Genomic DNA, 27,821 nt, shown 5'->3' with positions numbered 1-27,821 from the left:
AGCTTCCCACTAATAAGGCTGCTGCAGAAGGAACTATATGTACATTTTATGTTTTCAGTTTTGCCTCAAACGCAAAACCTCTTAAGATGATGTAAAGTAGAGCGCTCAACAAACACTATTCTGACGCACTCCATGCCACACCTGCATACATCTGTGCACTATGTGGGCCACCCCAGTCCAAAAGAAAGTGTGGTCACGCCACTGCACTCGTCGCCATCCGCTGTACCGCAGTGTCGTCCTGCGCCCTATCCGGTACAGAGATGCAGCACTGCAAAGTGTGGAGGGGGAGGGGGAGGGGAGCCGCACTGTCGTTAGGAGTCCAAGTAGAGGCAGGAGGAGAGACGCATTATTGCAGTAGCCTACAGCGGAACTACCGCACTTCTCTCAGGACGCACATCCGTCCCCGCAGAGAGAGAGAGAGAGAGAGAGAGAGAGAGAGAGAGAGAGAGAGAGAGAGAGAGGTGGGGGTGACATAAATCCAAGACAGAAAACTGATTTCTCATGACTGGACTTTTTTTTCCCTGTCTCCCCCTTTATCATTTCGAAATTGCATTTGCCGGTAGCTTTTAAGAAGAGGCAAGTCAACAAGCAGCCAATTAGGTGCTGCGTCTCAGCATCCAGCAGCAGCTCCCCCGCAGGACTCCGCAGGACCCCGCAGGACCCCGCATCACTCGGAGGAGCTGCATGCAGCCCCGCAGGACTCCCAGCAGCACTCGCGGATTCTCCTGAATGGATTATAACCGAGAAGTTGCTCCCCCTCGCCTCCCGCTCTCTCGTCCAGCCGCACGGTGAACGATCGCATATTGCGGTACTTTGCTGACGACTTGCAGTATTGAATGCGCCGCTAGAAGACCGGCTCACTGCGCAAAACACCCGCCGCCTGTCTCCCGTCACCGTGAACCACTTAGCTCACTGAATATTTGGACTTGTTTGGACCAGAGCCTCCGCATCCTTGTCTTGTTTTTGTTTCTCCTGTGATCTTGCTGGTTTTTTTCTTCGTCTTGTACTTGAGACCCTCCCTCCCCCTCGCAGCCCTCCCCCTCCGCTGCCTGTGAGTCAGTTCAAACAGCTGCATAGAAGATGTGAGTATTAATGCGGCTTTTCTGCCGCGCTCTTTCTTTCACAATAGCAACATATCATTTGAAATGTCTCTTAAAGTGCTGTGGATGAATACGCTCGAACGGTCGAAGCAGTTTGTTTCCTTGTGTGCGAGTCTGATTTCTTTCAGCTTGATGGATTTTGCTGACGCAAGTGAATTTTCTCCATCACTAAATGATGTATTCAGGGGTCGACTGCTGCCGCTGTAAACCCGTAGCTGCAGTTGAATAGAGTTGGTAGTGATCATTGTGTTTAAAAAGAAAACGCATTAGTCGCTCAGGTTGTCGTGTGAGAAGGTTTGCGGGTTTGAGGTCATCACCTGTCAAAGGAATGATGGGTGATGAGCTTCAGACAGTCTTCTGCCTTTTGTGCTAAATAATGTGTTTTTGTGTCTGCGATGATGATGATGTGATTTGCATGAAAACTGTCCATCAGGTTGAGTGAGCGGCTGCCACCCTGAGGTGCTTGTTTGCTCAGTTTGAAGCCTCCTGTACCTCCTCTCCCCCTGTTGGATTACCCCTCCCCCCCTTTCCGCAAACCTCTCCACTTTATCCTTTCTTCTCATCACAAGAATGCCCTTCTTCTCCTCTCCCACTATCCATCCAGAACTTTCTGTTTCTTGCCTCCCATCTGTGGCCTATATTTGATTTCCTCCCGTTGCATCTTTCTAATTCTTAACCCTCCATCCATCTCTGCATTCCTCACCCTACATATCCACTCTCCCCTGCATCGTGTTCTCCCTGTGCTGTGGGAGTCGTATCCCTCCTCGGTGACTGACCCTGGTTTGCTCCCTCAAAAGAGAATCTTTTTTCTCAGCTTAAGGATTACAATGAAGTGCTCTCTACGTGCCATTAACGCGCATCAGTTAAGAAAAACCGAATGGCTCCCTTTACCCCAACTTCAATTCTTCTTCCTCCTCCGTGCTTCTCGTCAGGTCTGCCCCAGATGCTGCTGCCCCAGGAGGAGCCCCGGGTGCTCCAGGAGCCCCTGGCGCTGATGGAGCCCCAGGTGGCGCACCTCCTGGCCCACCCAACACCTCCAGCAACCGCAGGCTACAGCAGACGCAGGCCCAAGTGGAAGAGGTGAGCCGGACTAGGCCAGACTAGGATCCTGGGCCGGAGTTTGATGTTACATACAATGCATGCATATTAAAGCAGGTTTACCGTACAGGCACAGTGCTTATACTGCACCAGATACACAGGCACTTTAAAATGCTTCTCTGCTGCTCGTGTGTTATCTGGAAAGGTCTGGTCATTGCTACTTAACTGCGACTATGTATTTACTCTCATTTATGCTATTTAACTTCCTTTCCTTAACCTCCCTTGTCATCATCTTGTTTCTCCTCTCCACTTCTGCCAACTGCTGTCTCATCCTCGCCGCTGTGGCCTAGGTGGTGGATATCATGCGGGTGAATGTGGACAAGGTTTTGGAAAGGGACCAGAAGCTTTCAGAGCTGGATGACAGAGCGGACGCTCTCCAAGCTGGAGCCTCCCAGTTCGAAAGCTGCGCAGCTAAGCTAAAGAACAAGTACTGGTGGAAGAACTGCAAGGTGGGCACATTAGCGTGGCTCCATTAAACAGATTGTTCTTACTGAAAGCAGCTGTGTGTCATTTCACAATGTGCCTATTTGCATGTGGTCCGTAGAGGTATTATAATGTATTGTGTTACATTGTTCATGTATATATAACTGGTAGTGTGTGTAAGATCCTCAGCTCTGTTCATGCCTGGAGCCAACACACTCTGTCTGTTAATGAGCTGCTGTGGAAGAGTGGCCAGATGCTGCGGGGGAAATGGGTTATCTGTTATTGTAGTTTTTTTCACGACAGACTCGTTGTTCGGGTGCATTCCTTTGTGTTTGCAGTCGTTTAACCCCAGACGTAGTTACAGTGTGGCTGAGTTGCTTTGTTGTTGTAATGTAATGTTTTCTCCTTTCAGATGATGATCATGATGGGCATCATTGGAGTCATTGTGGTTGGAATAATATTCTGTAAGTAGCATCTTGACACTGATACAGAATTGATTGATTGGTTGACCAAATCAGATGAAGTGTTTCCCCCTCAGCAGCAAAAATATGATCCTCTGCAAATTGCTCATATGATGTTTGTCCGTCAGTGTGGTAGTTGTGCTGTTGGATTGACAACACTGATGTATTTGTATTTCTGCCCTAACAAGCCCATATCTGGCCCGCTTGCTAACCCTAGCCCATCTAATTACAGTCAATAATGGGTTTAATACTAACTGAAAACATGTTTTTTACCTGTAAACACGATTTAAAACCAGAGCTCAGCTGACTCTTCTCTCCTTGTTCTGTTTGAAACGATGTGTTGCCAGATCCATTAGACTAATGGCTTCCTCCTTCTTTCGCAGTGTACTTCTTCTACTGAGCTCAGCCCATCAACACAGATGGATATGGACTTGAGAATGATACGAGAGGGAAGAGGGAAAAAAAAGATACTCAAGCGCCACTCCTCCCCTTTTATCCGTCCTCTCTTCACACAGTCTTCCATTAAACCATCTTGCACTTACACATGACAGTAGTGTTTATAGGTGTCTCTCTCTCCGTCTCCCCTCTCCTTCCCTTCTCGCTTTCTTCCACTGTTTTGCCATTTCATCTCGCTCTCTCTCCCGTCTCTACGCCTCCGTGTTTTATTGCAGGACGCGGCAGGCGGAGTGAAAGAGGGAGAAAGGGAGGGGAGGAGGGAGAGAGAGCCCTCTGCATGGAGCTGTGGTGGGGGGTACGATGTACAGATGGTGAATGTGTGCAGGGAGATTGAACGAGACCCCAGATACGCCAAAGCTTCTTCATATGACCTTCTTTTGAGACTCCTACATTTGTAAGTTGATACGGACATACCTAACTAACGCACTCCTTCACCCGCGACCTTCATTGCTACTAACACAAGGTCACGATAGATTAATATTAGGAACATTTTTGTTTGTATGTGCGTGTGTGTGTGTGTATTTGTGATCCAAAGCATTGTAGCCAATAGCTTTTTCCAAGTTTAGCTGACAGGCTTTTATTAGTAACGTTTTCCGTTTCCTCTCCTGCCTAACTTTCTGCTGCTTTCACTAACAACCACGAGAGAAAGACATTTGGAAAAGAGACTGTGTGAGAGTATAAGGAAAGGAAGAAGTGATTCAGGGAAGAGTAGTTAGTGTGTGTGTGTGTGTGTGTGTGTGTGTGTGTGTGTGTGTGTGTGTGTGTGTGTGTGTGTGTGTGTGTGTGTGTGTGTGTGTGTGTGTGTGTGTGTGTCCCCCTGTATAAATAAGAAAAAACTTCTGGATAAAGTAGTTAACTGACTCTAGTGCAACTATGCTTCATTTTACCTTTAAGGCATAGTAGTGGTGTTATGCTTAGTGGCAGAGTGATATGCACAGTGAGAGAGACAGACAAGCAGCCACTAAAAGACAATCTCCTGTAGCCCCCCCCCCCCCAGAGGAAGGTCTCTCCGAGTAACAGCCATAGAGTGTTTGTTTGACCCGATCTTGAAAAAAGCAGGAAAGTGAGAGAAAGGACAGGATTTAGAAACCCAGAACCCCCCCCCCCCCCCCCCCCCCCCTCACATAAAGAGACTCACCTGCAGTAAATGCAAAATGAGTTTTGTTTCTAACTTGCATGGCGATTGCGTGTCCATAGTTTTGCCTATTTGTGTGATCTGTGTATCTGCCATTTCTGAATCTAACTGCCGACTGTACATTTTCTTTTGTTAGTTGTTTAAAACGACTTGTGTATAATGTCTTTCTGATCTGATAATTACTGCTTATGCAATGCAATGATGCTCAAGAGTTTGCCAGATTTGATTAATTTCACTTCCTTTTGAGAGAGAAAAATTATATTCAGAGACTGCAAACAACTGCTACTATAGTGAACTGTTAAAATATGTAGTATTGTGTGGATAGAAGAAGAATTCACATATGCCAGATCATGTTCCCAAAAATGCGTTTATTTATTAATTATTTCAGGGTTTTTTTTTTTAGGGGGGGGGGGGGGGAGGGGGGGTAATAGCTAATTTTACTTTCTCCAGACTGATTTTGAGTGTTGATCAAATTAAGATGCATAATTGTAGCAGTTAGGTAATTATCTGATGATATTGTGCAGCAATATTATTAGGTCATTACCACATGAGATATGAGAACATGTTTTGTGATTTACAAACTGAAAATGCAGTCAGATGATGCAACCGGATTTGCGAAAATGCATGCTTACCACTTTTGCTGATGCCAATAAATAAATTATCAACAGAACCTTTGTTATATTTTCGTGACATTTTAGTGTTTTACCACAATCTCCACTTCATGTGATGTCAGCTTTCTCGTTAGTATTCGAATAAATGCGGGTTTGTCCTTTTGCAGGAAAATACTGCCAGTGTCAGAGCCTTTAAATGATCACACAACGGGATACAAAAAGGCAATCATTATTAAATCATCACAAGTTAATTATAAAAGCTAGTCATAACAGGACAGCCAACACACGCTTCATTTATGTGAAGAACCACTACACACAGGGCTAGACTCTAGCTCAGGGTTCCCCAATTAGTTTTCACTGAGGGCCAAATTATGTCCAGGTTGCCAAGTCGAGGGCCAAATTGTCTGTTTTTTTTCATTGGATCACTAAACATTGTTTTATGTGCAAATGTTATTATTGTTGCTGCTATTATTAGAAGTATTATTATTGTAAGGATTAGTACTACCAGTGGTAGTTGGTTGTAGTAGCAGATATAGCCTGTGTTGAGGGACAGATAAAAAAAATCACACTTGAAAGAAAATAAGTCCAATATCAACGATTTATTTATTTGAATGCCCCTGGAGAATATTTTGATCAACAAAATATGACCAGTTTGATCAACAACAAAAAACAATAGCACTACAGCAAGTGGTGCACAAGAGGAAAAAAGATTGTACAACAGTGGAGTTATTGATTTTTGTTTGCAGCGTCTTGCTTTTGTCTTGCAGTTTGCAGACGGTCCCTGCGCACTCGCCCGGCTGCCAGCTGGCATAGAGATCAATGTTCTCGGTTCAGCTCGGAGGACAGCTTATTTTTGTAAAGAATCAGGGTTTTGGTCCTTAGCTCGTAGTCTATGATATTACGGTGGCACAGAGGCATCATTTGTGTTTGGAAAACGTTTCACTTCAGATTTATTGATCCAACTTTACCGAACACTTTATTTCACCTTATGGCAGGTTATTGCATCGTGTCACTGGGTCCGCACGGGCCCGACACTTTGCTCTTGCGGCCCAGATTTGGTCTGCGTGCCGCTAATTGGGACGGCTGGTCTATAGCATATTCATATCAGTTTATTGTACATTCTTTATTTATCCTATATAACTTTTCATTCCATAGTTATTCCGTACAATACTCTGCACTTAACTGACTTTTGCACTTCTGGTTAGATGCTAAGCTGCACTACGTTGTCTCCGTCCATGTTCTCTGTTCAATGACAATAAAGCTGAATCCATTATTCACTTCTTGTGAATATTTATGCTTTGTGATCATAGAAACAAGAGATTAATTCATACACACCTAAATGTATTCTATTGCTTACCATCTCCTTCCCAAAAAAAGTATGTTGCTTCCCACCACAACTTCCTTACCTGTCCTGCAGGTGTCACTGATGAGGCATTTTAATCACGGATTAAAGAGAGAATCTACACTCACCGGCCACTTTATTAGGTACACCTTGCTAGTACCGAGTTGGACCCTCTTTTGCCTTCAGAACTGCCTTAATCCTTCGTGGCATAGATTCAACAAGGTACTGGAAACATTCCTCAGAGAGTTTGGTCCATATTGACATGATAGCATCACGCAGTTGCTGCAGATTTGTCGGCTGCACATCCATGATGCGAATCTTCCGTTCCACCACATCCTAAAGGTGCTCTATTGGATTGAGATCTGGTGACTGTGGAGGCCGTTTGAGTACAGTGAACTCATTGTCATGTTCAAGAAACCAGTCTGAGATGATTCTCACTTTATGACATGGCGTGTTATCCTGCTGGAAGTAGCCATCAGAAGATGGGTACACTGGTCATAAAGGGATGGACATGGTCAGCAACAATACTCAGGTAGGCTGTGGCGTTGACAAGATGCTCAATTGATACTAATGGGCCCAAAGTGTGCCAAGAAAATATCCCCCACACCATTACACCACCACCACCAGCCTGAACCAGAAATCGAGACTCATCAGACCAGGCAACGTTTTTCCAATCTTCTATTGTCCAATTTTGGTGAGCCTGTGCAAATTGTAGCCTCAGTTTCCTGTTCTTAGCTGACAGGAGTGGCACCCGGTGTGGTCTTATGCTGCTGTAGCCCATCCGCCTCAAGGTTCGACGTGTTGTGCGTTCAGAGATGCTCTTCTGCATACCTCGGTTGTAATGAGTGGTTATTTGAGTTACTGTTGCCTTTCTATCAGCTCGAACCAGTCTGGCCATTCTCCTCTGACCTCTGGCATCAACAAGGCATTTGCGCCCACAGAACTGCCACTCACTGGATATTTTCTCTTTTTCGGACCAATCTCTGTAAACCCTAGAGAAAATCCCAGTAGATCAGCAGTTCCTAAAATACTCAGACCAGCCCGTCTGGCACCAACAACCATGCCACGTTCAAAGTCACTTAAATCACCTTTCTTCCCCATTCTGATGCTCGGTTTGAACTGCAGCAGATCGTCTTGACCATGTCTACATGCCTAAATGCATTGAGTTGCTGCCATGTGATTGGCTGATTAGAAATGTGCGTTAACGAGCAGTTGGACAAGTGTACCTAATAAAGTGGCCGGTGAGTGTATTTTATGAATGATAGAGATTTGTAATAGTTTATTTTACTTGTATTGTACATCATTGCTTCTTTTCTTTAAGTAAAGATGTGCGTACTTCCACAACTATATGTTAATATTGGCGTACTGAAATATTAAAAAGGGTTTCCTTTCACTCACTCTCAATCTGCTGTCCGTCTGTCCCTTATAACATGGAGACCTTTCATCAGATCATAAAGAAGCCTGCTGTTGTTTGTTTTATTCACAGAATTAATTTAAAACTCACAAACAGTCAAGTTCATGATTATTATGGCTTTAAATACAAGTCTGGAATGATGCCAACAGATCAGAATCAGCACAACTCAATTTGTGTATGGATTTTACATAATTCACTCAAAAAAGGTCTGATGAGTTTCTGATCATTCCTCAAACATTTAGGAAGGAGACATAAAGCCTTGATCTGTGATCTGATGAGGTTTTATTGAACATAAGTGACAAGCTGAAATTCTACTGTAAAGACAGCCCTGTGGCAGACAAAGTGTAAGTGTAAATCTATCTGTATCAGGAGAGTATCCATCAGCTTTTAATAAAGTTCAGTTCCGTTGGGTTCCCGCATCTTTGACCTTCAACCAGACTGCTGTACCTGAGCTCATCCATGACTCGGCAACAAAGCAAATCCCACTTTGACACAGCACTATTATTACTATGCCATTACTATGGCAACAGTGCCCGGCTCCTTGCGCTCCACTCGGACATGGAAGAGGGCCTCATGCTCATAGGGATCAAACTTCTGGCCGTCTGGATTGAGCTTGATGAGGCCATGCTTAGTGAAGACCTTCTGGATCTGGACCTCTGTCATCCCCAGGCCGTCATACAGGTTCTTCAGGTGAGGGTTCTGGCTTGTCACCTCCTCCGATTGATACCAAAATTGGATATATGGTTAGAAGGGCCTTAAGGACAAAAAGTTATCCAAAGATGTTCCAAAAGTTTAGGGGCGTGGCCAGGGCGATGCCGTGACTGCGCTACTATTTTGAACCTTTGCCAAAAGCATCAAAGCTGTTATAACTGCAGCGATTCTTCTCCGATCTGCTCCAAAAAATTTGTACTTGATAAGATTCCCATCCTGAACACATCTGCACTGCAATATTGACTCACAGTCAGAGCGCCACCTAATGGCGACATGAAATGTGATTGATTTTATGCCCTTTTTCTGAGTAACAGCCCCCCCTCTAGGTTGGAAAAAAAATTTAATTAAATTAAAATTAATATTTTTTCCGAGATAGACCATGTGGAGATGTATAAAAAAGCCTCTTGGACCCATCGCCTAAAGTCAACAGGAAGTGGGCAAAAAATGTTTTCAACTACATGCTTATTTCACTAATTAGGGCCCAAGCACCGACAACGTCGGGCAGTGAAGGCATCAGCATTAAAAAAACCCCCATAAAAATTGATGTGCACATGCAGCCTGGTGTAAAATTTAAAAATTTGGAGGTTTCGTATTGGGTCACAAAAAAGTGGCTCACTAGCGCCACCTAGCCCCAGCCCCGCCACGCCGTAACTCCGATTGACATTACATTTTGCACACATGTGCGCAAAATCCTCTTGGAGTAGCAAAGTCCACCTTCCGAAATTTTCCGCCATCTTGGAGATTATGAAAAAACAGATTTTGCTAATTTCTCCGACACCGTTGCGGAGTCAACAGTTAGTGGGCAAAAATTAAAAAAAACACTCTAACCACTCATTCTTACACTCACTCCTCACTACAGAGGGGACAGACAGGGATGGGGGCCAAAGGGAGGGGAGCAGCAACCACTAGGGGGAGGCAGAGATCTATCAGTGAGATATGGAGAAGGCTGTCAGCTCTGAGGGGAAGGAGCCTCTGGTTGCAGTTGAATAGTCAAAAAATAAGGTCCTAACTCCTATTCCTTGACCTCTGGAGAAAAAGTCACGGTATATATATATATATATATATATATATATATATATATATATATATATATATATATGCCCAGTCTTTTATCTCATTGCAATCTTCCTCCCGCCCGCACTCACACACACCTGTATTCAAGTTCATCAACACGCGAGTAATGCTCATGACGTCACTTTGTGTCCAATTCACATCACAGTATAAACAGATTCTTGATCTGTCTTCAAGAGAGCTTCAATCAGTTTCAAGATGCAATACAAGAAATCTACCGATATGTATTATCTATATCACACTCAAACACACGCAATAAAAACAGCTGTGTTAAATAAAGGAAAGGCCTTTTACCCGTTAACCTTTCAGATCTTGCCAAACTTGAGAAACTTGAAACATAAGTAAACAAAAAATACTCATACGCAAATCGACGAAGCAAACGTTTTATACAGCTTGACAGTAAAATACAGTTTTTTGCAAAAGTTGCACTCTTTGGTTCAGTAGGAGTCGAGAATAATTGTAGAATAAAAGCCGGCGACAGCTGAACTCAGTAATAACTTACACACTCACAAATGACACAAGACAAGTCTCTCGGCTCAGTTTGAAGCAGACTGATCTCATGAATCGGCGTATGTATGACACGCCAACTCGTATGCCATTATGGCGTGTTATCACTATGCACAATCGCCTTTTCGCGTGTTTATCAACGCCGAACCCTTACCCTAACCCTTACCTTAAAGGGCGTTTATATACACACGGATGTGATGGGTCATTTCGCTCAGAACGTACACATACACGCGGATAGCTCGAATTGCGTACAGATAACACGCCACAGGCAGTGGCGTGTATATTTACGAAAAGTCATGATGCCACTTTGGTTTGAAGTCAAGGATTATTCTACTGCAACATATCGTTTATCTCATGAGCTGGTAGAAGAAAAGTACAGTGATGATCAGGAAACCCAGAACCCACCAATAGGATCCTGTAGAGTGAAAGACACAGAGACCAGGATTAAGAGAGTACACAATACTGTATACGGTATGTAGAGCATGTGAACACGCTTGAGACATACAGTCAAATGTTGAAGTTAATACCTGGTTCTGGACTTTCTACCACCACGCTGACAGAGAGAGGAGCGTCCAGGGCTGGGTGGGACACCCTGCAGGTGATTTGAGTCCCAGGGGGGACGCTAGAGGGCACAGAGAGGTGAGATGACAGGGAGTAAGTCCCGTCACCATGCTGTCGATGGCTGGACAGAGAGCCCTGGTCTGGAAGCACTGTGGCCTCTGTGTCTGTCGGAGAGAGGGATAACCACTCCATCTGAAAGGAAGACCAAGCAATGTCCTTACAATCAATTCAAATTTCAATGTATTCAGTGTTCAGTTGTACTTAGCTCCACCGATGTCCCTTCTGTTTCCAAAGAGCCAAGATGGCAACAGCCAAAGCATCAAACTTGAGGCTTCAAAACCGGAGTCCACAAACTAATGGGGGACGTCACGTTGACCACATCCACTTCTTATATGCAGTCTGAGTCTAATCCACCCACATTAAAATCTCATCAAATATGTTGAGATATTTATTTCTTTGTTATTTCATTAATAATTATTAATATTTGTTTTGAGTGTTGCTATAGATATTTGCTTCATTTTATATGTTGTATTTTCTTTTGGTCGTTATTTATTCAGTTTGCTTGGTTTTGCTAGAAATGTATTTTTTTATTTTAATTTTAAAATATTGGGCTGTACAGATAGACAGGTCTTTTTTTTTTTACAAGAGCAAGCGAGGAAGCAGGAGCCATTATTTCTTCTCTTCTCCTGCACATTACATCCCTAAGATGCATCAGTGACTTTTTGATTATGGACAATCCATTACACTTAAAGGAGCAGTGTGTAGGGTTTAGTGACATCTAGTGGTGAAATCTCAGACTGCATCCAACTGAATACACCGCCGCTCACCCCTCACTTTCCAAGCGCATCTCATAGGAGTTCCAACATTCTCCTCTGCCTTCTACTTCTCATCCTGCTCTCCTTGTTTAGACCAGTAATGACGTTTGATGTTTTCATATCAGGAACGTAGCATTTCCACTGAACTCCACAACAAAACACTGTCCATCTTTGTTGAAACAGTGTGTGTTCCCAGCCCACCTTTCTTTTCTGCTGGGAAAGACACATCTTTAAAAGACACGTCCTTTGTCAAGGACATGCAGCACCACGACCTCTGACCTTTGACATTGTATTGCATAAACAAATACTTTTTATTTCACTTTTTTAAACAAATAATTGGGTTTTATTACAAGGGGTAGTTTAAATTGATATGAAATAACTATAAAATAATAAAATAATTTAACGTAAAATCGTAAAAATATTTTTGACATCCGTAGTGGGCCGGATGGAGAGGGGGATGGGCCAGATGTGGCCCGCGGGCCGCCAGTTTGAGACCCCTATGCTAAGGTGTTTGGTTTGTCCATTCTGGGCTTCTGTAGAAAAACGGAGTTGCAACATCTATGAAGAAGACCTGCTTCCTAATGGCAACAATAACACAACAATCAGGTTGTTTATGAATATTATTATTTCCAATTTCCCTAAATCCTACACACCCTTTCTTTAAGCTCAATGTCTGGTGGCCATCGTCAGCCAGGTTGAAGTATTTCCTATCTCTACATGTATGATCCACTCAGGCTTTGTGGTGTTATCAATAAATGAATTGCTAGAGTATCCTTGGATTTAATGTCATGCCAAGTTGCCAAGTTCAGTGGCAGAAAAGTGTGTTGATAAACAGCTAGTTACAGACCTGAGCATCCAATGGATAGTATTTATTACAGTGGCAGCTCAGGGTCTGGGGGGACTTTGTCTTCAAAACCAATTTCTCCTCTGAGAGGGAAACATGAGGCGGTTCTGAAACAAAGAGAAACGGAGGATGAAATGAAAGACATTCAGTGGACTTTATTGAATTGAGAGATCAGGGTGTAACTTACGAATAACCTTGAGATGAGTGAGCTGCTGGGCGTGGAAGAGACCAACTCTGACGGTGCAGATGTAGGTCCCCTCGTCCAAAACCTTCAGCTTGGTCAGCGTCACAGAGGCGTTGCCCTCGCTAACAACCTGGGAGGCATCCATGCTGGATCCCATCCTTTCTGCGTGCACTGAAAGCAAAGGACACAGGAATAGACAACTGAATCTCATGATCATCATACTTGCTTGTTCTGGAACTTTTGACCAAGAGAGCCTTTCATTTGTCACAATGATATGAGAGATACTTAGATACTGCACTAGCTGTTTATCACCATGATGTATCATGTGAAAAGGAATTCATTCATAAAGTTATTGATAAAGTTACTGATAAGATGAGACTAGAAATAGTAAATACTAGTAACTCTAGTTGTCTCGGTTACCTCATCAGTTAGGTCTTGTGATGTGACAGCTGGTTTTGTGATGTATTATCATGATAATTCATGTAAAATATTTGAAACTACAGAATTTGAAATGTTTTTTTCTCATTCTGATGCATTGACTCAGTGTTAGACCAATGGTTGGCATGTCTGTATACTATGAGTATGTAAACTTGAAGCCGGGACGGACTGAGACCAAAAATCGGCCCTGGTATTTTGGCCAGACCAGCCCACCACATAAGATCACAAATACCACCCGTCTTTGCGCTCCCCTGAATATGTATACCATCTCCTACTTGACTAAAGGGTTTTGGACCAGCCCAGTGTCAATTGAAAAAACAAAGGGCCATAGGCCTAGCACTTCTATGGGCCGGTTCATGGACTAGACAAAAAACCAAAAAGGTGTTGACGGTTGGCCCTAAAAGCACGTCGGCCAGATGGCCAAACCTGACTTGAAGTGTATTTCTGTTTGATGCCAGAACAGACTCATTCAGAGTCTATTTGCGCTTATTTATTCATGAACGTCCGCGCTGCTGAAGCCACTAATGCACCACCTGCAACATTCTCAGTGCCGTCACTCTCAGAGCCACAAGCAGTGACAAACCCTGGACACTTACCCACTGTGCTGCCTTCTGCATCTTCCAGATGTGTGTTCATTTCGAACACTTTCCACCCTTTCCCCCTGTGCTGCAGACGCCATTCAACGCCTACTTCCTGCGCCAAAGGTATCTCCTGCTGCTTGAAGCCACAGTTGAGGAGGACATCGCCTCTCAGTGGGGCGGATACAGACTTTATGTGGGAAAACACCAGGAATATCACTGAGGGACAGAAAGCAAGACAACAGCAGAGAAAAGGAAGTGAGAATAGGAACGATAGGAACAATTTCAATGAGAAGATGACGTAGGATGTTAAACTCACCCTCCGTCAGAAGGGTTCCTGACGGGCCAAGAGGCAGACCCAGTTTGTTTTGCATGAGGGTCGACTGCTCCTTCTCCACCGCCAAAGTCTGCAGAATCAACGCCGTGCTGAACTCAGCTCCCTCCACATTAAGGCACACCATGAAGTAAGCTGGTTCTGAACTTTCCTGGGATGCATGAGGAGAGTAACGGCTTATTTCACACATCACTTCCTGCTCATTGCAGTCGGCGTGGAGCAACACATGGGCATTGGGGATCTCAGGTGATGACACTGTCACAGAGGGATGATAGGAGAAGTTCAACAGAATCAACACAAGCATGTGACTTCTATTACACCAAACAATATACACAGAGGAGGCGGGGAAACCTTTGGCTTCGAACAGGATGGCGTCTGGGTCCGGGACTGAAGGCGGGACAAAAGGAGTGAGTGTTTCCAGTGATTCGTCGGGAGGCATGGCGACATCTCTTAAGACAAGCGTGGCTGGAGTGCGTGTGAGGTGTGTGCCGCCTCCCATTTCACCAAATCTGACTCCCTCCTCCACCAGGGTGCAGGAAAGGACCACATCTGCAACCCCATCAGCTGGGACACAAGAGGACACAGTCAGAGAACTTACTGAAAACCTTTGTTTCCAACACAATGGGGTAAACCAATACCATAAGCCTGCTAGAAACATAATCAATCAATGGATCCATGTTATTGAATGTACAGAATCATCATGCAGCCATGGTGCATTTTCCTGCAGTTATTTGTTACAAATGATAAGAAAGAGGGGCTGCACGGTGGTGTAGTGGGTAGCACTGTAGCCTCACAGCGAGAGGGTACCCCCCCCCCCCCCCCCTGAATACAGGATAAGCGGTAGACAATGGATGGATAAGAAAGAGTTTTTCTGACAGAGACTTGACTGAGAATTAAACAAACGGCCCCTTAAATATTAATTCACGATTCATGTATGATTAAACGGCTTTCTTTTATAATCGTTTCATGACTGTTTAGTCTCTAAATTTCGTATTTGTGCGTTCGGCGGAGCTGCCATGCAGAAGTATTCCGGTCCAACTCCCGTAGATGGACAGTTCATTTGAGTCCATTCATGGGAAGTGTAGGCGGCACCAGGAACACGGCAGCTGCCTCTAACTAGTGGCCATGACACGGCTCTTTGCAGGAAACTTTCCAGGAGTTCACCGAGTAAAATGAGCTCGATATATCGCCGTGAACGCGTCTCTAACGCGGAGCTCCACATTCTGACGGTCCGTTCATGATGGAGTACTGCGTCATGTGTCGATGTTCATTTCCTTACCACACACGCGCGTCAGGAAGGATCCCAACAAGATCACCTCGATCATCATCGTGGCGTCTCGTTTCAGGCTTTTCTAAAGCACAGTGTTTCAGGCGACGTCGTCCGTCAGTACAACACAGGACTCATCAAATGGACTCCCGAGGACACAAACGCTCCGCCGCACTTTCACTTTTCATTTCATAAACTCACAACAGCTCATTGCATCGCCTGGATTTCGTAGTCACTTTCTTCATCCCATCTATCATGGACAATAGCAATAAGACTGATAATCATAATACTAATACAATAGTTTAATATGAAGGTAGACAGAACGCGCTTTATCGGTTTATCATGCGCGTAATGCAGAGAAGTGAAAGTGAGCAGGTCGTCCAATGAGAGAGTCGCAGAGAGCGCGTCATGTGTCACCATGGGAAAAAGTAGCAACGTCCGCCTTTCATTGTAATTAGTTTACAAAAAGAGACATTTTAACTATGGGCCTACATCATGTGTAATGTATCACAGCCTATGACTGTGTGACTATGATTGTCTGGGCTGTTAGTGAACGAGGGCAGGTGTGTTCCATTTACCTCTTTCACTCCCCCTCCGCCCTCTTTCCCTCCGCCCTCGAAGTGGCCTCCGTGTGACGTCATAGCAAGGGCTGAGGGCAAGTGAGCAAGGGCGACTCAAACTGTTTTTGGAACGCAGCCCAGGCACTCAGCTAGGAGGAGCCGGGGATTGCGGTTTGCCAGCCAACCCGCTCTACCTCTCTTGAGCTAAACCCCCCCTTACCTGTGGTGGACGTCCAGTGTTGCAGTGCAATATGAGCACTTTAGTCACATTCGTTTGTGTTTGTTGTGTGTCTAGTTGTCAGCTGATGCTATAGGCTACGACATAGTAATGGAAGGCTACCACAAATAAACCAATAAAAACATGGCAACATGAATCACTATCTTGCAGGAGGAGTTATGGCTTCTCACACACATTTGAAGTATCAACCTCATCACCTGAAAGAATACTGGTGAAGTGGTGTTGGACGACATGTTGTCATAGCTTCTTGATACATAACGGCTACCGGAGTTACAACAAACCTAGAGAACACTTTTCATCTGAATGCAAAACACAATTTCACCACTAGATGGGAGTAATTCCTACACACTGTCTTTAATGAGTCAATAAATGCATTAACACAGCACAAAGTCTATCTCTTTTATTGTATGTGCTTGTTTTGACTTTTTCCCTCTACACCTTCACATCATGTTGTAATGAATTACTGTACATTTCAGTTCTCATGCAAAGTCGTGTTGATCCAGTCCACATAGTTGTTGACTCTGGTGTAGACCCCATACATCCCCTGCCGTCCACAGTCAACCCCCCAGCTGATAATCCCAGCAGCCCAGAACCGACCGTTGTCTACCAAGGCGTAGGGTCCGCCGCTGTCCCCCTGGCAGGAGTCCTTCCCGCCTTCAGGCACTCCCGCACAGAACATGTTGTTTGTCAGAATTGGTATGTTGCCCCTTTGCCTCCTCAGAATAGTGATTGAATTACTGCACACCTCCTGATCCACCACAGGGAGCTGCACGTACTTCAACGTATTAGTTAAAATCCGTCGGTTGTGACTTTCTGTTACGCCAAAACCTGACACCAGTCTGAAAAATATGCAGAAGACACAGTAACGGTGAACTAGAAAGCAAAGCAGTCTAGCAGCTGGACAAGATTCATATGTTCCACGGTGACGGCCTCTTCCCTGGACCAGACCCATCACACACACACACACACACACACACACACACATTCACAATGAAAACAATGGCATCGCAGCCGTGGCTGGTAATTGCTGATTTCATAAATTATAAAAGGAAATAACATCAAATGGAATATGGCATTGTATAATGAAACCCTGCAGTTCTATTACCCCATTGTGCCAGTGTCGTACATGGCGCCCCCTGCTGGCAGACATATTGGCATAATAGATGAGTTGAATGTGACACGGTCTTGTATTTTGATCAAGGCGATGTCGTGGTCGAAGTCTGCATGGTTGGGGTTACTGTATAGAGGGTGAACGTGGATGGAGGCAGCGCCCATAGAAGCGCCCAGCGAGGGTTGAATGGCTGTCAGTCCCATGTAGATCTATAAATGAACAGTACAGAAGGAAATGAACATCAATTCAAAGTCGGAGGCGAGGCAGGTAACACCTAGCAGCATACTTACCCGTAAACTCTCGTTTGCTACAGGATTTCCATTCTGTATGACATTATGGGCTGCAGTCATTATCCAGCGGTCTCCAATCACCATGCCTCCTGCTCTTTGGCCGTCCACACTCAGCATCACTTGCCAGGGGATGGAATTCTCTGGAGCCTCGCTGCCTCCAATGATCCTCTGATAGGCGGAGATGAGCTTTGTGGGCTTGCCACAAACTGAATGGAATACAGTTTCACACAAGTTCATAGTGAAGTTGGTGTTACCATTATAAGATATATATGAATTCTGCAGGGTTTCATTTACCTGGGATGCATGTTGGACTGACCACAAAATCGTTGTTGGATCTCCACTTCCTGTCGGCCTCACAGGTGAAGACAACTGCATGGAAGGGAGTGTGACGTTAATCTTAAACTTGAGTACTGGAAGAGTGCCCTCCAGGGTGTGTCAGTGCTCTGTGACATCACTGGTGGGTGTGTCTACAGGAAGCACACTTCTGAACACAATCATCGGGCAGTGAAACGCTGTTTGTACATTACACCACAGCCAACCATTTTCATAATACCGTGCCTTAGAAATGTATGCATGTTAACATGTTTGAAATATGTTTTGTATTTAATGTACTGCCAGGCTTCCATCGGTTTCCATTCAACTGCATTACCACGCGATGAGAGACTACTAATGGAAACCAATGGCTGGTGGGAATGGTAGGGAAAATCTGAAACAGAACATCATAGAACAATATATGTTCATATCTCACCATTTAGGCCCCCAAAGAGAGAGTAAAAGGGCTCATTACAGTGATACTCAACCACAGAACCATACTGATTCTGAAAGCCAGACAGGAAGGTCACCCCTCCATTCAGCAATGCTTCAGGTTCTCCACAATCGATTACTGTAGAAGAACAAAAACCAGCACAAATATTTTGCCAGTGACACAGGAAATCATCAAGAAAGCTTGGCTTGCAGTTGATCACAATAAAGTGTCAGTTTGTTTTAGAATAGGTGTTTAGTCCAAGCTTTAATGTACATACTGTGGCATTCTGGCAGAGAGAGGTGCCACTGAGCATTGCTTTGGCACATGGTAGAGAACCCCTCCACCTCCTCACCGCCCTGACACACACACACACACAAGGAACTGATGAGACACCAGCAAACACATTGACACACATTGTAAGAAATAAAGTTTCCTCCAACCATCATCAGCTTGTATCCTTGGTCACAGCGCACAAAGATGTAGTCTCTGTAGAAGTAATCGGTCAAGATGGGGGTGACCCTGCCTTTAGCCACATTACCAGGAAACGGACACTTCACTCCTGGAAACACCACGGACAAGCAGACGCGTGACATCAGCCGCAGTCATATATACATATATATAGTTACCAAACTGGTAGTTGCTTATCTCTCCTCTCATTCCTCTCTCCCTCACTGTATGTGCTGTAGTCAAGGCTCCAGCCTTTGCTCAGGCCTTCATCATCAGTGTGGTAGTCCAGTCTGACAGTGTTGGAGTTTGTGGCTATCAGACCTGGACTCTCTCCACCACACAGCTTTATGGGCTCTCTGTCTGGAATGGTCACCTGTAAATACAAGAGTTGTGCACAGCTCATTAAATGGTAAATGGACCTGCATTTATATAGTGCTTTTCTAGCTACCTACTCAAGGCACTTTACACTACATTCAGTCACTTTTTTACCCGTTCACACACACATTCATACACTGATTGCAGAGGAGCCGCCTGCTCATCAGGATCTACCTCATTCATACACATTCACATAATGATGGCACAACAATTTGGGGGTTCAGTCTGGAGAAGCCTGGATTCAATCGCCAATCTTCTGATTGGAGGACGACTCGCTCTACCTCTGAGCCACAGCCACCCCACAATTTATTATTATATTATATATATATAATATATAGATAGATAGATAGATAGATAGATAGATAGATAGATAGATAGATAGATAGATAGATAGATAGATAGATAGATAGATAGATAGATAGATAGATAGATAGATAGATAGATAGATATTATATATATATATATAGAGAGAGAGAGATAGCTGCTTGTTACCTGCAACCAATGATGGAGACAGTTTGGACCGTGCTCAGTGTCCACACTCTCGATGTGGAAGTCGTCCGTGAAGTTCAGAGCGACAGTAAAGCCAGACTCTACAGAGATAATGTACTGACAGGACACAGCATGAGACGGGGGGCTAGGGAATCCTGGACTGAACAGATGTCCCTCTGGCTCATCAAATATCCCACCGCCGCAGGATACTGGGATTATATCGGTACAGGAACATTCAGGTTCAACTCAATCAGGTGCTTCTTTCATGCTTCATCATTGTCAGCTGCTTAGCTACAAGCTAACTAGTAACACCCACCCCTTTCATAGCAGTAGTACGTGCAAGTGTGTATCTGTACAATACTCACACACACAGCTGCGCTGGTCTGGGCGGAGCTCATAGCCATGGTGACAGGAGCAGAGGTATGAGCCAAGGGTGTTGAGGCAGATCTGAGAGCAGAGTGGACCTGAGCCATCTTCAGGTTCTGGCGCAGAACACTCATCTATGTCTGATATTGAGTGGCATGTTGGGTTAGTGGGAGGTCATTCAGTAGTGGAAGAGTGAAGTGCCAGAAGATAAATATGTCACCTATTGCCTGGTAGTGAGCAGAGAAGCCCACATTCTGATGGCGCTCTGGGTTGCTGTCGTCTGTCTTGAATATGAGGGTGAGTCTGTTGCCTGGAGACAGGATGGGCTGGTTGCCTGGGTGATGCCCATCAGCAGAGTTCTCATGGCCACAAAACTTCCCCAGGATCTTTGCATCATAGAGAACCTGCAGGGTCACAGAGGGGAGACAACCTTCATCATGATGAGGGAGAATGTCTGGGGAGGGTGTAATACACAGTGCAGCACAATTTCATGGCAGTGTTCCAGTGAAGTCACCAAAGCTTGAGCCAAACTCTATCTTTGAGTTTGTGTGTCATGTCAAGCTGAAATAATCAATATTGTCATAATAACCATGGAATAGATGCCTATGTGTATGAAAGTGGTCAGTCATATTGACAAACCCAGAGAGGCTATCCCCCGACTCTGCACTTCCCCTCAGCTCCGTGGAGGTTTTTAGCATCTTTCAGCTTTTAATTTTTGGTTTACCCTCTGGGTTCATTCTCACTGCTCGGATCAATGGATGGACTGCAGCAGCAGCTCTGGTAACCCATTGTACGCTATGGACCAAGAGGCAGATACTTCCATCAGGAGACCAAAACAATGAAAAGTAGATTGAATATTGGACTAACATGCATCGGGTCTGACGGCCAGAAGCACAACTAATTTAGCACTGTTGTGTTTACAACTCATTACACTGCCTCCAAGTGGCTGAGTTACCGATATGACTCCACCAAGGAACTATTTCTCCCAAGAAGACTGAGCATGTGTTGCTGAGCCTCCATGTGAGACACTGGTGGCCAAGCAAGACAAAACCTCCAAAAATAACACTCGGCAGCCTCCATGGCAGATTACTACCAAGTGGAGAACACTGCAAGGAGGAAAAACTGAGGTATTTTGCAATAGCCACTAGTTATAGTGGGATATAAAAAAAAGCACATTTTGGCAATAACCACGGAACATGGAGATGTATACGTAGTGGGAAGAGAATGTGTTCTAGGCAAAGTCATCAACATTCAAGCCAGAGTCTGGTTTTCAAAACTCAAGTCACAGAACTCAAACGGTGCAACACTGGTTCTTTTGTTTGGGATTTCACATGTGTTGAATTAAGGCTCTGACTGTGAGGGCGTCGTAATAGCAGCCTGCAGAAGCCTCAATGTCCAGGTGCGTGAAGCTGATTCGGATGTGGTAGCCCTCAGGCACAGCCAGGTCCCACTGCTCCTGCAGGTTGGAGGAGTAAGGCTGAGGATACTGGGGAGACTGGACCGACCCGTGCATCTGGGGCTCTGGATCGGGCAGCCACCGGCACTCGTACATGGACACAAACAGAAACCTGGAAAGGTGCAGACAGAGAGAGTTCGATCTGTTTATCAGTCTGTGGTCATCTGAGCTGCTGGTCCAAAGTCAATGCAAACAGAGAAAGGACAGACACAGTGACACAATCAACAGTTGCAGCCACGTAATATATATTTGAGGCTTTAGTTTATGGCAGCATATAGAGCTAAATCACAGTCAGCAGTCCTCGCCATCCATATTAGTATTTGAACAGAAGACTCCACACTTGTAAGGCATCTCTGTGAATTAAGGAATCAAGCTAAACATGCATGACAAAACCAGTTTAATTCCAACAGGTAATGTGTTTTAAAGTTCATCAAACTTACAAGATGATACGATTCCACCCCATCTCTGGATTAAACGATATAGCCGTGAGTGAACAGATCCACTGCTGCAACTGTCTCACATTCAAGTGGAACATTAATGTCACAATCCTTGTCATTTCCAGCGTTTAGCAACTCACCGCGTTAATGCCAGGAATGAGTCTTGTTTGTCTTGGCAAAATAAATTGAGCTCTTGACTTTGAAATGCAGAAAAACAATTTCCTCTAAAAACGAGAATGATCTGGTTAACTAGACACCTCCAATGAAACGCTGACTCAGGTTTTATTTTAAGATTATCTTTTGAGAATAGTTTCAGAAAAACCTTTTATTTATTTATTTTAGCCCTAAGGTTCCATATTTTCTCCTTCGCCTATTATCCTCATTCTATCACTAGAGGGCGCTATTAGACCTTTTCAGCATGAATGGATGAAAACAGGGATGAAAACATTGACTGAAGCAGCTGATTGTTGCTTGCCAGGCCATGACACTGCATATTGTGGAGTTATTTGAGTATGTTGTACTTTTTTGCCATCAAATTGATTACAAAGAGGTTTAAAAATCATGGTCCCGCCTCATAATTATAGTCAAAACATACATAAACATTGGAATAATTCCTGAAACAAAAAAAATACAAGGCAAATAAGTAAAACTAGAGAAAATGAACTGATTTTCTTTTTAAACAGAACATGAGTAAATGAACGTCTTGTTTTGCATGCAAGATCACATTTCTTCTGATGAAATATATCTGAAAAACAGTTTGATTTTTAGTGCAGTGTAAAATGCAAATATATACATTATGAAATAATAACGTATCCCAATGTAGAGGGCCCTGAAAGAAAACATGGTTCTGTGTGTATCTGATGATAAACAGAAACAATACAGTGTAATATTAAGTTAAAACACACATTCTCTGCTGTTGATTTGGACATTTCTTTAATACAAAAGTGGAGTATGAAGTCATTATGTGATCACAGCTTAATGTTATTAATGTTGGTACATTTGATTACAAGTTTATCGTCTTTATTTTCATAAACATTTTTACTTAAGAGATTCCTGAAATTGATGATGATAATGATGATGATGAAGACAGTATTTTGGTTAGTTGAAAAGTATTTTTTCCTTCAACTCTCCTCTTTCTAAGACTTTTCTATTGACTCTATCGTCTCCCTAATCCAGTCTACATAGCGCTCCACCTTGGTGTAATAACCCTTGTACTGCCTCTGTTGACAGGGCGGTCCCCATGACACAATGCCGCTCAAGTAATATGGCCCTCTGCCTTCAGCCAGCATAGGCAAAACAAATGGACTCCCACTGTCTTTCTGGCAGCTGTCCTTCCCGTCGGCTCCAGCACAGAACATGTTGTCAGTGAACGTCATGCGTTTGTTAGGTGTAGGTGTGTGAGGTGTATCCTCACACTCTGTCTGCGAGTAGACCCCGATATGTGCGTATTTTAAAGTGGCAGACGTGACGAAATTACCCTTTTTTGATTGTGTTATCCCCCAGCCTGAAACTGTGCCTTGCTCATTTTCCAACATGCCCCTGTTTACCTCTGGCAGACAAATGGGAAGCAGGTTCGGACCTAAATTCACCCTGGAAGCTAATCGAATAAGAGCAATGTCATTGTCAAAATTTGTGCGTTCTGCAAGAGGAATGCCTCTCATGTAGTTGGGATGAATGATGATCCTTTCACTGTCCATGACAGCAACATTAGACAACCTGTTTGATATTGTTCTTCCGTTAACCAGTCCACCATACAGGCTCAAAGACGTTTCCTCTGCACTTTCCACCACGTGAGCAGCCGTGACCGCCCAGCGGTCATTGATCAGTGATGCTCCTCCTCTACTTGGCTCTCTAATCAAGAGAATCCAAGGGATCTCTCCCATGTTTGCATCCTTACCTCCCAAAATTCTCCCTGCACTTGCAGGATGATTTTCAGGCTTCCCACACACTGAAAGGCACAAACAAAGTCATCAATAGATTCATACGATTCAAATGAGGAAAACATACGAAATACATATAAAGTGGCAGTCCGTAACATGTACATCTATTTAATTGTCTTTTAAGTTCCTATCTATCAAAGAGTGAGTTAAACACTGAATGAAAGTGCTTGTTGCTGCTTTGTCCAGAAATAGGATCTCCGTGTCTGTGGTCACATTCCCACTAAACTCTAAATGAGTTTGATCTTTTTCTGCAGTCAGCAGCGGTTGGTCTGCAGGTGGAGCTCCTCATAGAAGTATGCTGCGTTTACTTGGAATGGGAAATCAGTAACTTCCAACTGTTGAGTCAGGCTCCCTCTAGTCTAAAGTGTGACCAGGTACATTTCATTACTGCTGACTCACAATGGAGGATCAACAGCCAGAGAAAGAAGACCATTCAACTTCCAGTCCAAGAAAAAGAAACAACAAACTAATGGAAGTGAAGAAGGAAAGTCATCAAGAAGCAAAGTGACGCCAACGAGGGGAAACCAGGGACCTCCTTTCAGTGTGGAGCATTTGAAGGCATCACACAGATGAGAGACAGTCACACTGTTGGTGAGGGAGATGAGTCCCAGAGGCTCACCTGCAGTTCTATCTACTGCCAGAATGGGCCGCTAGAAGCAACAATCTCAAATCTTACGGACTGACACTTTAAAACCATACCTTCAATGCATTGTGGCATCGCTGTCTTCCCGCTGCCTGACACCCAGTCACCAGTGGCGCTACAAGTGTAAGTGTCTGAAAGATTGAAAAAAGAATATTGGTGAAAAATATAAAAGATCGATAAATCCAGAAAAGGTTGCATTTTTAAAAGCTAGTTTAGGAAAGGAGTGGAAAAAACAAAGCTCTTTATAATCACCATCTCCTTCCAGTGTGTAGTACTTTGAGCTGCAGTTAAACTGGATCTGGTCTTTGTATTGAGTGGGTGGGTTATCTGAGCCCACCAGCTGAAGGATGCCATCTTCTGGGACATTAGGAACACCGCAATCCACAGCTTCACAAGAAACATAGTTAAAGACGGTGTTTAAAAAAAAGGAACTAAGACATTCATGACAATTTTTCAGAAGAAAAATGGTTGCAATGTGACTCACGTTCACAGAAATAACTGGGAGTCCATATGCCTGTATTCTGGCATGTTGACCCATACTGTGATGACATGGTCTGGGTGCCTTGCTACTTGGTAAATGGATAATGTAATTAGCTTAACAGTAGATTAAATACATCAATTATGAATCTTTAAAAAAGTTTTGGTTTTCTGTACACTCACAGTATTTGCAACATAGCCAAGATCACAAGTGACTGTCACTGCTTCACCCTGATGATATTCTGCTTGCTGAGGAGTCGCCGTGGAGTGGGAGGTCACCGCTGCTGGACAGACCTTGGCTGTAATTAGCAGGTGAAAAGAACAATTCTGAGCTTTTGTGAGCGGTTTCCAACGAATGACAAATATTCTTTTCACATGGAGCTGCGTGTGAGGAGGCTGCGGTACCTGTGGTGCTGAAGTGGAGAGTAAAGCCTTTGTTTGTACCAAAGCTATCAGAGGTGAAGCGGATTTGGACATGATGTGAGTGAGTGAGAAGGGGAGATGGGGGAGGGGCGGGGCCACAGAACGGCCCCAGAGTCCCAGAGGGAGTCTCAATCTGCAAACAAAGCAACATCAGTAATGACAAGCTGCTTTTTCCCCCCTGTAGATCAGCATCAAAAATAGCATATTAATATAATTTGATTAAATGTTGTCAGATAATAAAACTTTAAGAGAAAGCCTATAAAATGGTCAAACTAGAATGTGTACTATTTGTATTGTGGTAACAATGCTTTGGCTGAGCTTCCTCTTTGTTTCCTGCTTTGTAAAGTTAGAAGATTTGGAAAAAATGTGGTATTCACATATTTGACCTCATCACCTACCGTCAGTGCGTCGATGCATGGGCCATCAGGGCTTTGCTCCACATCGAAGTCTTTAGAGAAGTGCAGCTCCAGCTGCAGAGTGGCCTCCACAGACAGGGTGTACTGACAGTTGGCATTCTCTGCATATGCAGCAGGCCAAGAGGGACTGGATATGTCTCCTCTGTTCAGCCCCGACAGATCCTTTGCACAACTCACTGTGTTGAACAGATAATAAAACATCAGAATCATATACATTACTCAATCAGGCTCTTCCTCCTGTTATTCTCCTCTTTCCCCTCCTTTCCCCCGGTTCCCCTACTTCCTCGTTTCGCTCATTTTCACTTCATGTTTTAGTATTAGTTCACCTTCCTCGATTTCTCTGCCTCTGTCTAAGTTGAATTTCTCAGTCTGTACACTTTTTACTGACCCTAATCATGAGAGTATTTACCGGTGCAGGTGTGTTTGTCCGCATCCAGGTAGTAACCATGGCGACAGGAGCAGTGATAGCCTCCAATGTAGTTGTGACAGAACTGTGTGCATCCGTTGTCGGGGTCGTCCTCACATTCGTCAAAGTCTGAGGGAGAAAATGGATTAATAAAGGTCAACAATGAAAAGGACTCGTTGGCAGAGGCACCTTAATGCACGGGCTTACCTGGGGCCTCGACCAATCAGGGACCTCTTCATAATACTAATTAATAAAACGATGATAATCATCTGGAGGTACTACAAAATCATTGAGCACATCACTCTGCACCCCCCCCCCCCCCCCCCCCCCCCCGTCTTATCTAGTATAACAAAAGTAAATTACATTTCCAACGGTCACAGAGGAGGAGTGAGACGGTCGGAGGAGCGTTGAGAAAGATAAAGCATTCACATCCAAGCGGAGCTCAGACAAGGGAAAAAAGGGGGGGGGGGGGGCTCAAAAATCTCCATAGCCCAGGGGCCTCAAGTGCTATTAAGGCGACCCTGCTCGTTGGGCATCTTTTCTTTTAGTGGTGATGATTCATTTAAAGCTGCTTTGTCATTAACCAGCAGGCATGCACACATCTCTTAAAGTAACAGAACATGTGGGGGATACGCTTATTCTTTATATGCAGCTCGACACCACTCTCACATCTTCACCGTAAAGACGTTGTTGTTTGTTTCATGTGTCTCCCTCCTCTATGTCTCACCTTGATCGGTATAAAAGCCTCTAAAGCCGCTGTGCCTCTCGGTGTTTGAGTAGTCTGAGTAGAATGTGAAAGAGAGGCAGCCCCCTGGGGAGGAGACCAGTGAGGGATTTACGGTGGACTGAAGCTCCTCAAATCCCTTTTTGCCACACAGAACCGCAATCAGGTTTCCATTTGAAAAGACCTGGAAGAAATGACTGAGATTATTAGTAAGTTTGACTTCTTCAAGTACAACCATTTAAAGTTTATCTTGACCCCCCTGACCGTCACTCCATCGTTTTCACAGTCTTGGCTGTCCTCCAGGTCCAGGTGGATGAGCTTGATGGAGAGGGTATGACCTTTGTGGGCACACCTACTCCAGTTTAGACTTGCATGGGGCAAGTACCCAGTGGGATACCCTGGAGACTTCACCCATCCCAGAAGCATCGAGGAGGCCAAGCGGGAAAGCAGGAGAAGGAGGAGACTGAGGGGAAGATATGGAAGAACATTTCATTGTAAAGAAAAGGAGGGGGAAGTGGAGAAAAAGCCAAAACCACGAGGTTAAGAGAGAAAAGAAAGTCCAGTTAAACAGAAATAACTCTACACATCTATTGCCTTTACAGTGTGGTTATCTGTCTTATTATAATAAATTGCAAAAAATTCAAACCCACCTTAATCTTGACATCATGATCCGATCAAATCTCTTCCCAAATAAAGTACATCCACATCTCTGCTTCTCCTTTTCTCTTTCTCTCTAGTTTACTTTCCATTTCTCGCTCTTCCTGTCTCTCTCACTCGTATTTTGCAAATGCACGCATTTTATGAATCTATTTGTGGATTGTTTTTGTATGATTGCAGTAACGAGGGAGTGACTGCTGGTAAATGGGCTGACAAGAAGTCAGACTGAGCCAAGAAGCGCATCAGATCAACTGTTACTACAAAATCACTT

The 27,821-nt window shown here is 44.2% G+C and overlaps 5 protein-coding genes across 5 annotated transcripts in view; 1 reads left to right on the top strand and 4 right to left on the bottom strand.

The window, feature by feature from the left end:
- rbp5 (retinol binding protein 1a, cellular) overlaps positions 1-27,821 on the bottom strand; it is a 71,317-nt gene that overhangs the window by 27,758 nt on the left and 15,738 nt on the right. The gene's annotated exons all lie outside the window — the stretch shown is intronic.
- Positions 464-5,343, top strand: vamp1b (vesicle associated membrane protein 1b). Its single transcript, XM_084026509.1, has 6 exons — positions 464-1,082; positions 2,033-2,180; positions 2,489-2,647; positions 3,034-3,085; positions 3,466-4,291; positions 4,369-5,343. Coding segments are annotated over exons 1-5 (378 nt in total). The 5' UTR covers positions 464-1,080; the 3' UTR covers positions 3,483-4,291; positions 4,369-5,343.
- Positions 10,192-15,712, bottom strand: tapbpl (TAP binding protein like). The gene is made up of 8 exons (XM_084026519.1): positions 15,363-15,712; positions 14,435-14,647; positions 14,069-14,338; positions 13,768-13,968; positions 12,737-12,904; positions 12,553-12,656; positions 10,857-11,082; positions 10,192-10,744 (listed from the first exon to the last, which is right to left on the bottom strand). Exons 1-8 carry the CDS (start codon positions 15,409-15,411, stop codon positions 10,677-10,679), a joined length of 1,299 nt encoding a protein of 432 aa, XP_083882645.1. The 5' UTR covers positions 15,412-15,712; the 3' UTR covers positions 10,192-10,676.
- On the bottom strand, positions 16,534-22,016 carry c1r (complement component 1, r subcomponent). The gene is made up of 13 exons (XM_084027585.1): positions 21,868-22,016; positions 21,326-21,539; positions 20,192-20,375; positions 19,971-20,111; positions 19,609-19,814; positions 18,967-19,114; positions 18,735-18,853; positions 18,572-18,650; positions 18,298-18,432; positions 17,844-17,918; positions 17,550-17,755; positions 17,254-17,468; positions 16,534-16,987 (listed from the first exon to the last, which is right to left on the bottom strand). The coding sequence occupies exons 1-13, from the start codon at positions 21,981-21,983 to the stop codon at positions 16,621-16,623; spliced, it is 2,205 nt and encodes a 734-aa protein (XP_083883711.1). The 5' UTR covers positions 21,984-22,016; the 3' UTR covers positions 16,534-16,620.
- c1s.2 (complement component 1, s subcomponent .2) lies at positions 22,781-27,702 on the bottom strand. Its single transcript, XM_084027588.1, has 11 exons — positions 27,544-27,702; positions 27,158-27,356; positions 26,897-27,077; positions 26,173-26,298; positions 25,746-25,939; positions 25,330-25,480; positions 25,108-25,223; positions 24,932-25,013; positions 24,700-24,834; positions 24,504-24,578; positions 22,781-23,812 (listed from the first exon to the last, which is right to left on the bottom strand). Exons 1-11 carry the CDS (start codon positions 27,558-27,560, stop codon positions 23,001-23,003), a joined length of 2,088 nt encoding a protein of 695 aa, XP_083883714.1. The 5' UTR covers positions 27,561-27,702; the 3' UTR covers positions 22,781-23,000.

Source organism: Eutrigla gurnardus, assembly GCF_963514095.1.
Source record: "Eutrigla gurnardus genome assembly, chromosome: 14".
NCBI classification, from domain to species: Eukaryota; Metazoa; Chordata; class Actinopteri; order Perciformes; family Triglidae; genus Eutrigla; species Eutrigla gurnardus.
The sequence above is the reverse complement of the archived record's forward strand: the minus strand, read 5'-3'. Positions and strand labels throughout refer to the sequence as shown.